General features: G+C 35.9%; 4 protein-coding genes across 11 annotated transcripts; 3 read left to right on the top strand and 1 right to left on the bottom strand.

Moving 5' to 3' along the window:
• Positions 1 to 653: 653 nt before the first annotated feature.
• LOC107265896 (two pore potassium channel protein sup-9) lies at positions 654 to 3,813 on the top strand. 7 transcript variants are annotated; one of them, XM_025083065.1, is made up of 7 exons: positions 654 to 668; positions 1,150 to 1,301; positions 1,378 to 1,532; positions 1,627 to 1,782; positions 1,853 to 2,196; positions 2,283 to 2,401; positions 2,484 to 3,813. In XM_025083065.1, exons 3-7 carry the CDS (start codon positions 1,406 to 1,408, stop codon positions 2,749 to 2,751), a joined length of 1,014 nt encoding a protein of 337 aa, XP_024938833.1. In that variant the 5' UTR covers positions 654 to 668; positions 1,150 to 1,301; positions 1,378 to 1,405; the 3' UTR covers positions 2,752 to 3,813. The 7 variants fall into 7 exon arrangements, with proteins under 7 accessions (XP_024938833.1, XP_024938837.1, XP_015591282.1 ...); XM_025083064.1 differs by lacking the exon at positions 654 to 668 and adding an exon at positions 799 to 968; XM_015735794.2 differs by lacking the exon at positions 654 to 668 and adding an exon at positions 799 to 1,080.
• Positions 3,814 to 5,436: 1,623 nt separating this feature from the next.
• Positions 5,437 to 6,260, top strand: LOC107265886. Its single transcript, XM_015735775.2, has 4 exons — positions 5,437 to 5,573; positions 5,645 to 5,780; positions 5,864 to 5,932; positions 5,995 to 6,260. Coding segments are annotated over exons 1-4 (306 nt in total). The 5' UTR covers positions 5,437 to 5,571; the 3' UTR covers positions 6,094 to 6,260.
• Positions 6,261 to 6,742: 482 nt separating this feature from the next.
• LOC107265883 (UPF0764 protein C16orf89 homolog) lies at positions 6,743 to 8,323 on the top strand. The gene is made up of 6 exons (XM_025083071.1): positions 6,743 to 6,868; positions 6,944 to 7,042; positions 7,101 to 7,250; positions 7,349 to 7,647; positions 7,720 to 7,855; positions 7,922 to 8,323. Exons 1-6 carry the CDS (start codon positions 6,757 to 6,759, stop codon positions 8,026 to 8,028), a joined length of 903 nt encoding a protein of 300 aa, XP_024938839.1. The 5' UTR covers positions 6,743 to 6,756; the 3' UTR covers positions 8,029 to 8,323.
• A 136-nt stretch (positions 8,324 to 8,459) lies between these two features.
• LOC107265884 lies at positions 8,460 to 12,149 on the bottom strand. 2 transcript variants are annotated; one of them, XM_015735773.2, is made up of 6 exons: positions 11,863 to 12,149; positions 10,981 to 11,159; positions 9,772 to 9,902; positions 9,513 to 9,674; positions 9,295 to 9,448; positions 8,664 to 9,156 (listed from the first exon to the last, which is right to left on the bottom strand). In XM_015735773.2, exons 3-6 carry the CDS (start codon positions 9,841 to 9,843, stop codon positions 9,041 to 9,043), a joined length of 504 nt encoding a protein of 167 aa, XP_015591259.1. In that variant the 5' UTR covers positions 9,844 to 9,902; positions 10,981 to 11,159; positions 11,863 to 12,149; the 3' UTR covers positions 8,664 to 9,040. The 2 variants fall into 2 exon arrangements, with proteins under 2 accessions (XP_015591260.1, XP_015591259.1); XM_015735774.2 differs by lacking the exon at positions 10,981 to 11,159 and having other exon boundaries at positions 8,460 to 9,156; positions 11,863 to 12,147.
• Positions 12,150 to 13,016: the final 867 nt, after the last annotated feature.

The following is a 13,016-nucleotide window of genomic DNA, read 5'->3' as shown; positions in this document are numbered from 1 at the left end:
CCCCCCCCTTGTTATACTACTATTGGAAAATTATTTTTCTATTCACGTAAATGCACTTTGAATATATTAGTGATGCCTAAAATACTGTATCCGTGCGAAAAGAGTTTTTTTGCCGATAATACAGTTTTCCAAATAGTAAAGGGTAGCTGACAGAAAATAAACGGACTTGGACATCTTACCGGGTTCTGGGAGCTTATACTAGTACCACAGCCACAGGAGCTTATACTAGTAAATCCATGTACCAATCAGTACTCCTTCGCACTAGAGTATTAGTAGGCAGTGTTTCCATTATGCAACAAATTTTTCAAATGCAGTTTGTACAGTGAGTATCAATAATGCCTTGGTGATGAGATACTAACCCAATGATTTGCACTCAAAGGACGTTGTTGACGTTCAGTTGTTTAGAAATTGTAAATGCACGGATTACCTGGGTTAAAAACGTAATACCTGATGCAGTTCACAGGTGGCAGAAGTGTCAATGATCCGTCAATATGTCAGATCGCGCGACGTCGAACGAACGAGAATTCCTAATCAATTTACCTTCAGTCGACGCTTTCGAGCTGATTCGTAGATTAACTGAAATGCCAGCGTTACGAATGCACAAAAAGATGGTTTTAAAAATTCATTACTTGGCTATAATTCGACAATGTGGATCATAACAACAACTGGTACGTGCATATCTGTGACGCACCCGTTTACATTTATCAGATGCCGTGGGGTTTACTTAACCGACTGCCAGTTTCCTACAATCCAAGAAACGCAACTTGTACCAATTATATTTTTAATACATAAATTCTATTTTGTTACATAATAACTGTACAAATGTAACATAAATATAACAAACGTGTTTGACCTTTAATTGATCATATCAGCGTTATCAGTCAACCACTGGCTGCTTGCATCACCACTGTCAGAGATGAGTAGGGAGATGCACAACGCTACGGTTTTAGGCGATACGGTATTTCCAGGTATTTCCTTACTCATCTCTGCCATCGTAACCGCTAGCCTCATCTCTATGGCGCTTTCCTCCGCGCAAGTCTGATCAATACTTCATCTCCACTGTGTAGCAGTTTCACTACGGTTTCTATACCGAAATACTAAATATTGCGATTATTCCATAGCTTTTATATAAATGTTTTCTATGTACAGTGATGATTTGTGTCCCGGATTTTGAAGAGCAGCGATTATGGAATTTTATTCGTTATTTAGTGTCTGCTTGAAGTTGATGCAATTTTGGCATATATTGTCAAAATGAATTAAATGAAATAAGAAAAATTGTACGTATACCATATAAATTAAAGGTAAGATCATATCATCGTGAGCACAATGTTGTGCTGCATTTAAACTAGAACGATTTTATTGAATTTAATATTTCAGACGTAAGTTTGGAAATACGTATTTAAAGATGAAAAGACAAAACGTCAGAACGCTATCATTGGTAGTGTGCACCTTCACCTATCTTTTAATCGGTGCTGCGGTATTTGACGCTTTGGAGTCGGATACAGAGAGAAGACGTTGGGAATTTCTTTCAGGTAATTTTATCATTAATTAAAGAATATCATAATTATAAAATGTGTATATAACCAAAGAGATTATATTGTTAGTGAGTATTAATAATTATTTTAGAGGTTCGACGTAATATGATGAGAAAATACAATATTACACCAGAGGATTACCGTATGGTAGAGATTGTCATAATTGAAAATAAGCCTCACAAAGCTGGTCCACAATGGAAATTTGCTGGAGCCTTTTATTTTGCTACTGTTGTACTGGCAATGATTGGTAAACGACAGTACTATTTTTAAACCACAATATCTTCTCGGTACTACTTTCACTAATTTACAATTTCCAGGTTACGGCCATTCCACACCCGTGACAATAGGCGGTAAAGCATTTTGCATGGCATACGCCATGGTTGGAATTCCATTAGGTCTCGTCATGTTCCAAAGTATTGGCGAGCGTTTAAATAAATTTGCATCAGTGGTCATTAGACGTGCCAAGAGATACTTAAAGTGTCAAAAGACAGAAGCCACCGAGATGAATCTCATGCTAGCGACAGGAATGCTGTCAAGTATAATAATCACAACAGGAGCTGCAGTTTTTTCAAGATACGAAGGCTGGAGCTACTTTGATAGCTTTTATTACTGTTTCGTTACACTTACCACTATTGGTTTCGGTGACTATGTTGCTCTTCAGGTAAAATCGATTATCAATCAAACATATCATATCAAAACTTGTTATCAATTTTTATCATTGTACAAGAATTCATACTTTTCTTTCAGAACGACCAAGCTCTGTCAAACAAGCCTGGATACGTAGCACTGAGTTTGGTCTTCATTCTGTTCGGTCTAGCAGTAGTTGCAGCTAGCATAAATTTACTCGTACTTCGTTTCATGACTATGTAAGTCACATAGAAGTATACAAATTTTTTTTCCACTTTTTACGTCATAATTATTAATACATATTTTATATGTCTCCTTCAGGAATGCCGAAGACGTACGACGTGAGGATAACGAGTTGCAGCCAGCATCCCATCACGTTTTGACTCTTGACGGTGAAGTTGTAGCAGTGAACGGGAAACTCTTGGCTGGCCATGTTCCTATGATTCACGATACCGATGATTGCGTCAGCGTATGTTCCTGCACCTGCTTGGGTACTGGAACGACGGAACTCTTGGATTCTTCAGGGTATCAGGGATACAGACCACCATCGATCACGACTGGTCTTCGTGTGAAACGTGCATCCGTCTGATGGAAGGAGTTTCGTCGTCGCAGTTTACGACGTCGATTATCTAGTACAGATAGTCGCGAACTACTTGGCATCGATCTGTAACATTCTGCAATGTAAATTGAGTATTTTTACTTACCACTTTTTTAATCGTAGATTATAAAATCGAACCTGGAAATTTTCATGCGTGATGCCTGTTAGTGAATAACAATATGATTTTTAATGGCAGTTATGAAGAACGCTCAATATGATGATAGTCAAATATTTTACAAAAAGAGAATGAAAAAATATTCCACTTTTCATGGCCTGATTAAAATTTTTCCGTATTGGTACTATTATACGCCTATTAAGTTATGAGGACTTATCTTACAAAGGAATCTTTCTGAATAATAATATACCTGGCTGAAATAAACGATATTATAGGGTTCACTAAGGTGGATCGACTAGCCTTAGGTTCATACGTGAAAATCAAAATAGTCAAATTGATCGGTAATCAATAATGCTGTCTTTAGATTTCTACTGGAGCTGACAAATTGTTGAGTCAACGTTCTAAGTGTTCGCGAGTATATCTAATGGATTGCGTGATTTAAATGTCGCGCTAGTCGTTCATAAATGTATACATGTATTCACAGGTAAACACAGAAAGACTGATTATGGAAATGTAATGAAAACAAATATTTATTATTTTTGTATTATAAGGTTACGTTTACTGCTAATTATACCAAGGGAATATACGTCGTCGCTGTATCCCGATAGGTCTTTACCAATGACAGCATAATAATACTGTTAATATATACGCACAAGGTGAAAAACTGAATAATGTACCCCATTATGTATTAGAAAGTAAAATGTAAATTTGACATTTTAATAGACAGTATAGAATGCGTAAGAAAATTATAGAATATTGAATTTGCATTACTGCATTGGAAAAATCAGACAGCTCTCTGAGCATGCTAATGTTGCGTAACATAGTTACGTATACGTGAATTATACCAAAAGTAGTAATGCTATATGACATTGTACAAAACATATGTATTTTTTAATTTTAAGAACTTGTTAATAAAACTGTGTTGTGTAACGGATAAATATTGTGTAGATAGGCATGAGGTGCTGGCTTTTGCCACGGTAAATCTTATCGAGTTTACACTATGTGCTCGAACTTAAGATTACAAAGAAAAAAAATATTTAGGCAATATCTGAGGAGCGGCCTCGCTCGCAGAGTCACTGTGAGAACGGGCGGTAAATAGCGACGAAGGAACATGTATGTATGTACGGGATATATACATTATCGACGGAGGTGATGATCATAAAATCCCAGTCCCGGACTCGCCGCTACGTTTTAGCGCCATGATTTCGGTATCGCCTAAAAGCGATGCGTTTTGAGCATCTTCCCTTTAATCTCTATTCTAAATAATACTACATCCTTGGAATGATCATGTATGATATATCTTATAATTTGTTTATTCTCAGTCCCAGAGTGCAGCTCTATCAACAATACAACAGCGCGTTCACAGGAATTTCCATTGTGTTATTGGCTGAGAGTTGCAATTATGCAATTGGTTTAAATGATTTTTACGTAATTTCGAACCCAAGAATTTGCTCTGGTAGTTAAACAGAAATTTGGAATAACAATTAGAAAATTCAAAGTGGTGGATCCAATATGGCAGACTGATTGCAAAAAGTTACTTGATTTCGATGAAATTCGGTAATCGGGTTCTCCAAGTTACCGAATACGAATTCAAGGTCTGAATAAGGGAATTCAAAATGGCTATCCGAAATGCAAGTAATTATTGAATTTGGATGAAACTCAAATTTAATGGATTAATTAGTTGCCAACGAGATCATGATTATGTAATTTTGCATTATAGTTGTACAGTGTGATAATACATTTATATTCTGAGCGCTGCGGTGCAAACGGACCTTTAATTACGCGCGAAAGCGCGCACGTCGCCCCAGTGTTCATATACCCTACATATTTATATACATTTACTATATTTTCGGAAGCAATAATTACTATATAGAAATACTATACACTTGCAGTGATCCCACCATGATAGTTTTATTGTGGGTTTGTGGTAATTAAACGTGAAAGATAATTTCAGCTATCACAGCCCCATGGGATAACAGGCGAATTACGAAAGAACAGTAAGTACGTTACTTTAAAAGGTTATTAACAATTTATATAAAGTATGAAATTGGCAAGCTGGTCCCAGGCGAATACCATACTGCTGTTTCCTCAAAAATGAAATACACATAATAAAGAAAATAAAAGGTTAGTCACAGTCCGAAGGCATACACGTTTTAATATGTACGATAAGGATTAAATTTTTATCTCCATGCAGTATAACCTCTATACTGCTTGTACCGGTATAAACGTTATTATTTTAGTAAATTGTCTTGAAAAAAGAAACATAAAATTACTTCATTCGCAAAGTATTGAATCCTTGTTAAAAATATTATCAGGTATTGGAGTACTCCACTACTGTAAATATGTAGCAGCAAAAAAAATCTTCCATGAATCGATATATGTATACACACGCACCTACAAATTTGTTTTCCTTCGTCCGAACAAGGAATATCAATTCCTAGACAATCATCCAGATAAAAAATTAATTTTATACCGAGATTACCTAGGTTTCGGTGATTAATTGTCAATTTCCGTCGAATGGTGAGAAATACAAGCGTGTTCTGGACTGTAACAGTGGGAAGTGAAACCTTTTCTGATTGAAATGGTCACTACCAGGCTTCATTTGCCGTATAAAAACTCTGGAATTGTAGCATTCCGATAATAGTCAAGTTCCATCCTTACGTCGGAAGGTGCTTTGCCATACTTACTTCGTGACCATGTAAGAAAGTTCATCTTTTTTATCAAGGATACGTACAACGACAATTAATTGTTCATAAACTTTTTTTTAAGGATATCCAAAACATTCTGCGTACTTCTGGTTTTATCCGCCATGGCGCTATTCGACTCATCGGCGTCTGCTGGAATTGCTGAACTGTTTAACGACATCGAGGATCCTATGTTACCCATGAACCATCCTTCAATTATAGTAACAGTTGCAGAATGATCCTCTAGATGGCTAATTAAATTCATATATATTTCACGTAGTGTTTTTTCCTTCTTTCATTTCAGAGTAACTCTCTTCAAGATGTTCTTGAAGAAGATGGCGTAGGAACACCCTGCCACATGGAATACCAAGTGGTAATTTAAATAATAAAGATAAAATAATTTAAAAAATAAATAATACCGTTTATTTTTTACAGACTAAAAAAAAAGTTGGACGTTGCACTAAATTAGGCCACGGAGTCAGAGGATGCGTTTCCGGCACGTACCTAAATCCGTTCCATCCTGATTGCATGTAAAACGTTAATAACACGGGATTGTGTTATCTGCCATGGGATATTTGACATAACTTATTTGTATTGGAACTATCATCGTCTTATCAGCAGAGCTTGTATTGATTTCTTATTTTAAGGCAACGCATGTATGCGGATCCTAGTACATTAATAAATATCAGTATATAATCATAGTCAGCATTATTCTCAAAAATGTTTTTCAGTAACAAATACACTTGTAGGTACAACGGTAGATATGAAATAATTACTATCAATAGGAAAAAGCTGATAATAAATTTAATAAAGAGCATTTCAAAAATATACAATTGTAGTTCATCATTGTTTCTTATACTCATTCTAGACTCTGTCACGTCTCCTGGAAAAATGTGTTTTCTTTACGGGAACTATTACATTTCATTTGACGTCTTCACGTAAGCTATGGAATCAGCGAACGTTGTAGCGACGCTAAGCCGGCTTCCCTCACACCTTGATACGCAATTTCCTTGCATTACGCAGCTCCCAACAATAATAGACTCTCCATCCTGATCTTCTAAAAAGCCTGGTATTCATTTTAATTTACAGTAGGATTTCGGTTGCTCGGAAACAAAATGTCGTTCTACCTCCATTCCATATATATATAACGGAGAACACCGTTTCTCTGGCATTTCAACTCGCGACAACGCACCCAACATGGACCGTGCAAAATTTCGGAATTTTTTACAAAATTTTGGCATAGTGTTATTTCTGGTGATTATCTTTATCTTGCAGTATGTCAACGCCGCTTTGACAACAGTGGGACTTGGTAAAATACGTTTACTTAAGATAACAAGAAATACCATTATATCTTATGGATACGTTCGGGCATAATTATTTTTAGGGACTCGTTTAAAAACTTTACACGACACAGTGGAATATATGGCTAAGCGACCTGAACAAATGAACGTGGACGCCATTTTTGGTATCACGTTAGTGGAAGGTAGTAACTGAATGTGTTAATTAAAAGTTATACAATACCAAATACATACTTAATACAGCTAATACTATGGCTTGTCTGGAACATCCAAAACTGAATGTACTCGACAAACAATATCGAAGGATTTTGAAAAATATTTTGAGGATATCTAGAGATGCCAGAATCAACACAATGTCCATAATCAATTTGAAGAACGAACAGTATCACCCCTGTAAGATTCTGTTTTTTTTAATTCAAAATACATCATTTTCAATATTACATATAAATATCGGTCTAAAATAATAGATAAGCCAGAAGTTACTTTTACAGTAATTCGCATAATGAATCAACCGAAAATATGGATCAGACCAATTCATTGGCGTTTGGGTCTTCTGGGAAAGATTCCTGTCGCTGGTGAAGGATTGACAAGCTTTTGTACCAAGAGAATAATGTACCAGGGTACTCCTCAGGAGAATGACAGCGACAATTGTCTAATTAATTTGTCATTGGGTGTACTCCAAAGGAATTGCAAAGTATCTAATGACTGTGCAGAGATGCTTTTAAGAGATGACAATCCAAGAGGCTATCCTTTGACCCATCGATTATTATATATACAGTTAGCCAGAGCGGTGAGTGTTATCAAGAAATTAGATTATTGTTAATAGTTTAGCTATGAGTTTAAAAATCTTTTTCAATTTCAGTTGGGATGTCAGGAACACCTCAGGACCAATTTTACACAACTTATACCCTTGTACTGTAAACGGATCTTACAAGATTTAGTTGAACTGGAAGCAACGAGATTTCCGGAAATGGCTCGCGATCTCGCCACTGAGCAAAGTAAATAAAAATTCTAAGAATAATTTTTTAACGAATTTTCACAATTCGGAAATATATTATTTACAGTTTTACTATGCGGCATGGAGGGTTTTCTAGAATTCGCCAATGATCATTATACCAGTCTCATACTCAGCTGGCCAAACTATGCTGGCTGCTTCAGTGCTTTTGGGTAAGTCTATTTATTAAAAAAAATTCTAAATCTCTTTTTGACATTAATTTGTCATAGTTTCAAGAGCGATACCAGAAATTTTAAGAATCTCAGAATCCGCAATCGCAGAGAGAGTTCAGCTACTGATTTTGGCTGTGATAATCATTCGACTGCTTTGGGTGCTGCTAGTTTGGCATTACTGATACGTCAGTACGTGGAAGTTGGTACAGAAATGTAAATAATCCAAAAATATGAAAACTCTATATCCAACCAACTATGAAATATAGTAATAAACCTAATAACGTTCAAATAAAATATTGAAGTGTCAAAAAAAAAGCAAAATGTCAGCTCATCACAATTATTAGTGACTCACCTTTAAAGTATATAAATTCCCACAGGATTCCATCAATTCATAAGATCCACCTAAAGGTCAATGAACATATATGAACGAGATCATTAAAACAATAAAAACGATAATTTATTAGCATTGAGTAACACAGGTTAAAAAACATTCCCATTGACGCATGTGAATTGCTATACAAACGTATACATATATGTGCCAGCATACATATATTACATACAATGTATAGTAGAGAGCCGGAATTTAAATGGTATAACGATTCATTAAAATTTTTAAAGTCGACCCCTCCTTTTAATTATGTTCGTCTCGTCATTGGCGACAGTGATGATAAACTACTTATTAATTTCACACAGTCTAAATAATATTATTAACCTGACGATTAAGCATGCTTGTATCGCCTGGAAGCATGTGACCCTTCGTACACGTCAATTTCAGCCAGACGATTCAAGTCCAAAGACGTGAATCAACACCCGTGTCTCATCCTTGCATCATTTTCATTACTTAATTCGTATGTATTCATATATTATTAAATCTCCCTTATGCAGTACAATTCGTTTAACGAGTCGTATAGCGAAATATATGAAAAATATCTCGTTGACAGAATCGCGAGGGACATTTGATTCCTGAGGGATCATATTACGGGATGCTCTTACTCTGTCATCCTCGTGTAGGCCAATTAAGGTCGTCGATAATAATAGGGTTTTCCATAAGGTCCCATTTTTCCATCGTTCTTCGTTAGTCTTACTTCCTGGAAGTAGCTGTATACCACACCCCATATGTATAAGTATATCACTGTAAGAATATATTAAAATAATTTTTTTTAATCATTACATGACTAGACTAAAGTAATTATTAATTAATGACAAAAATTATAATCGAATCAAATAATCATCATAATATTACATTCTAACTCAACCATATTTCACTTACCTATTGCCAGAATACCAAACAACAAGTATAAGGAACCGTCCAAGACCTTAGACTGAATGTACAGCATTATAACCGTGTACAAGACGCTCCCTACAAGCCCCACGACGCACATGATTCCAAGTATCACCCAAGGAAGCATCAGATAGATGTTTCTCTGTGAGAATAGTATTTAGGTAAAAAAAGGAATTATTCAATAATGATCATAACACATTGATTACCTTTATCGCTCCTATTATCAGAAGAGTCGAGATCAGTATAGTCATTATGAGATTTATTGTCAGAATAATCACAACCACTGACTTGTCAAGATATTCAATGAGTATAATCCTGTTTCTGATATTGGTAGTGAAGAGCGTTATGATGTTTATCACTGATAATATCTATAAAAAAAAATTAAAAAATAATGCATATTATATTCTAATTCAACCCTATAATTTTTATCATCGTTTTACTATGTTTAAACAATATCATACATACAATACCGAGTATACCAATGGTTATAGTGCCTTCTTTGAGCGGGATACAACAACAGCATGTTTTCAGTGCCATTGTTCCTTGTCAAGATGGGAAGTACTCTTTGGAACAGTAAAGAGAGTACAAAAATGTGCCTGAAATCAAGAAAAATATTTGTTACGATATTTAGGACTGTACAATAAACTTCATAATTTTTAGAAGACTTTTACGCAATTTATACGCGACTTTACAGTACGGTGCATCAGCGTATCAAAATTTGTTAAAGAATGTATGTATATGATATGGCGTATTCAAACCATACCACAATTACTGCACCACACTGTGCATTGCAATGCAACGTATTATGGTGCAGAGATTGTTCTGTTTATCATATATCATATTAACACATGTAATGTATAATGTACGTAAGTACACGTGTACTGTATGGAAATACGAAACGTGTTGCGGACGCTTAGGTGCTCAAGCGTAGCTCGTCAGGCCTCGGAAATGGCGTGACGTAATCCCAGGCTACGAATTAATAGAGGGCTTTATCCATGAATGGATATAGGGGTATCGTGAAATCGAGCATTTCTCAAAGGGAAGTAACTAGGTCAATCGACGTTCGTCAGTTAGGATTAAACGAGTGAATCCAGTAGAACGATAAGGAACGAATCACATTAAGGAATTGATCTTTAGAAATAAAATGAAGAAGAACCAAGATGACGCTTTCGCTATGACTCTCCCTTAATTTTGGGAATCTTACGTGAAGCAGAGGAATATAGGTCATTGACGAATTGCGTTATGCTATTTTTAAAACAGGTCAAAACAACACACGACCTTCGACATTCAGTTTATTATTCCAGGCCAGACCACGTGGTATGGTTTAACGTGAAAGAGATAAATTGTAGGAATTCGAAATTTTGGAAGAAAAAAAATCAAACTTTTACATTGTACAAGCATCATACGTATTTAAATACATGTTGCATATATGATCGTTACATTTATTCTAGTATACGTATCACATCATCATTTATTATAGCGCATGTCTTGCAATGTTATTGGAAATTATAATTCCAAACGTGAATATACTTTACTTTAGCCTTTAGACTTTGACCATTTTTCTAATATCGTGATCTTTATGAACTTCTTGCTTTAGGTCAAGCGACACTGAAGTCTGACTCCTCTGCTTGTATAAAGTGTTTCACATATGACCATGTGTGCATATATACGTACATTCGAATCGCAGTAGGCGACCATGACGATCGTCATGGCCACGGACAACAACCTTCTCATGCGACTACTTAACGATCCTCATATGGAAACTGAACTCTGTCGTCCCGCCAGTTCACCTCGGAGAAAAGAGTCGAAAGAGAGTGAGAAAAAGAGAAGATCGATGCGCCATCTAGCGAGGTCTAATATAACCAGTAAAAAATGACCATTGTAGGAATTATAGGTATTGTGTCAGTTCTCTGACGAGACACGCAATCATATACAGGTAACGCACTCATTGTTTAATTTTGAATCGACCTGTCAGCTGTTACACAGATTGCACGCACGCAGCTAACGCAACAGCAACTCGATAATGTAGTAACGTATATAAGTATATATAAGATGTAGTGGAATCGTAAGACGTCAAGAGTCGTCGATAAATTTAGTTATTTGTAGGCCACATGCTAGGAATTGGATAAAAAAAATATCAAGAACAAACCACTTGTACAATCTTACCGAAAAAAATTCTATGAATATACATTCTATAGGCATATATACATATTTGCTTGTGAAGAGATTAACGAAGAGGAAATAATTATATCAAGGAAAAGAAAGTAAAACGCAATAGTAATCTGTTCACGTTGGATCGACTTTGCGCAAAAATCGTTTTACTCTTCTCGGCTTCACGGAGCTTTGAAAATGATAGCGGCAACGTCATCGCCAAGAATTCTAAATTTAACTTGACTCAAAAACACGTATCGATCCTTTTCTGTACCAATCAATATCATTTTGGTAGATCATATGGTTGGGATCATCACCCGATACAGAAGTGACTAATTATTAGGCATTTAACCATCTATACAATAGTTTTCCAATTGTTATTTATCTATGAGTATCTGTACTCACCCGGTATGCCAAGTTGTTTATCCGTCGAAGAAATTTTTGATACTTCGCAAACTTAGCGCAGAGCAAGCAATATTATATCCGGTTATCAAAATCTTCGGCAATTAATTAACAACGAGATTCGACCGCGTTACGTCAGATGGATTGCTTAAACACGTAAATTCATGTCTCTCCGAATCTTTTTTTTTCCGTCGCTCGAATTGCGGATCTGGTGTCGCGTTCCGCGCACAAGAGAAGACGGTGAGAAACTGTGCCAAGAACAGAAACGCGCTACGCCAAACCGCGGATGGATGTTGTATGGATACACCTACTGTATCTACACCTACCGCGACCTACTCCTATATCTACACACGTTTAACACACCTAGCACGCGGATCTCGTACAGCGGGAAATTCTCTCATGCTTTGTGTGGTGTGGGTATTTTTAATGGTGTAATTATATGAAGGTATATATATGATGAATGGGTATATATAGGTCCAAACTATGAAATAACGTGGTTACATATTGGCAGGTGCGTACCACGCGTGTCACGTAAACATATGGAGCTTATGTGGACAATTTTGGATATTGCCAATGATCTCGAATAATTTTGCATGATTAAGTACGTTCACTCAACTTCTTGGACAGAAGGAGTTTCAATATTGCTGGTTAATGTCAGAATTAGAATATAATCAATTCGAATGATTGTTATATTTTTAATTATAAGTTATACATGCATTAGGGATTAGGCGATAGCGAGAGAACTTAAAGATTTTAATTGATACGAAAGATGTGATTTTTCGAAAAGAAACTTTAAGCCAAATTGTAAACGCTTTGCATTGTCCCTAGCGCCATTTGTTTGAAAGCTCAAATAGTTCATTATCATTTTACATTGATGGTAAAGACGTAACTTACCATAGGATACACTGAATGATTTATACCGGGTTATTCAGTCTAAACGCTCCAGCTGAAATGAGAATGCTCATTTGATTTTTATGGTAAAATCATAATCAGCTAGTGAATTTGGTCCGAATAACCAGGTATAAGATACAGTCGAAATTTTCTTTTGTAAATTTAGGGCCTGGCTAGATGATAATAGCTCGTAGAGGCCTAGCGAGAAATTCAATGAGGCCTTTACATTTTTTAATGAAATTTCCCCTCTGATGTTTATGGTAAAC

Source organism: Cephus cinctus, unplaced genomic scaffold (assembly GCF_000341935.2).
Source record: "Cephus cinctus unplaced genomic scaffold, Ccin1 Ccin1_scaffold0240, whole genome shotgun sequence".
Taxonomy (NCBI): Eukaryota; Metazoa; Arthropoda; class Insecta; order Hymenoptera; family Cephidae; genus Cephus; species Cephus cinctus.
Note: the sequence above shows the minus strand (reverse complement) of the source record. Positions and strands in the feature narration are given on the sequence as shown.

Excerpts from the sequence above, each read along its gene's own strand:
- LOC107265886 (XM_015735775.2), top strand. Across the intron at positions 5,781-5,863 it reads TGAACCATCCTTCAATTATA|AGTAACTCTCTTCAAGATGT; the intron begins GTAACAGTTGCA and ends CTTTCATTTCAG. Across the intron at positions 5,933-5,994 it reads GCCACATGGAATACCAAGTG|ACTAAAAAAAAAGTTGGACG; the intron begins GTAATTTAAATA and ends TATTTTTTACAG.
- LOC107265896 (XM_025083065.1), top strand. The coding sequence starts at position 1,406 with ATGAAAAGACAAAACGTCAGAACGCTATCATTGGTAGTGTGCACCTTC. Across the intron at positions 1,533-1,626 it reads ACGTTGGGAATTTCTTTCAG|AGGTTCGACGTAATATGATG; the intron begins GTAATTTTATCA and ends TAATTATTTTAG. Across the intron at positions 1,783-1,852 it reads TGTTGTACTGGCAATGATTG|GTTACGGCCATTCCACACCC; the intron begins GTAAACGACAGT and ends TACAATTTCCAG.
- LOC107265883 (XM_025083071.1), top strand. The coding sequence starts at position 6,757 with ATGGACCGTGCAAAATTTCGGAATTTTTTACAAAATTTTGGCATAGTG. Across the intron at positions 7,251-7,348 it reads GAACGAACAGTATCACCCCT|TAATTCGCATAATGAATCAA; the intron begins GTAAGATTCTGT and ends TTACTTTTACAG. Across the intron at positions 7,648-7,719 it reads ATATACAGTTAGCCAGAGCG|TTGGGATGTCAGGAACACCT; the intron begins GTGAGTGTTATC and ends TTTCAATTTCAG.
- LOC107265884 (XM_015735773.2), bottom strand. The coding sequence starts at position 9,843 with ATGGCACTGAAAACATGCTGTTGTTGTATCCCGCTCAAAGAAGGCACT. Across the intron at positions 9,675-9,771 it reads CCATTGGTATACTCGGTATT|ATATTATCAGTGATAAACAT; the intron begins GTATGTATGATA and ends TTTTTTTTATAG. Across the intron at positions 9,157-9,294 it reads GTTTGGTATTCTGGCAATAG|TGATATACTTATACATATGG; the intron begins GTAAGTGAAATA and ends ATATTCTTACAG.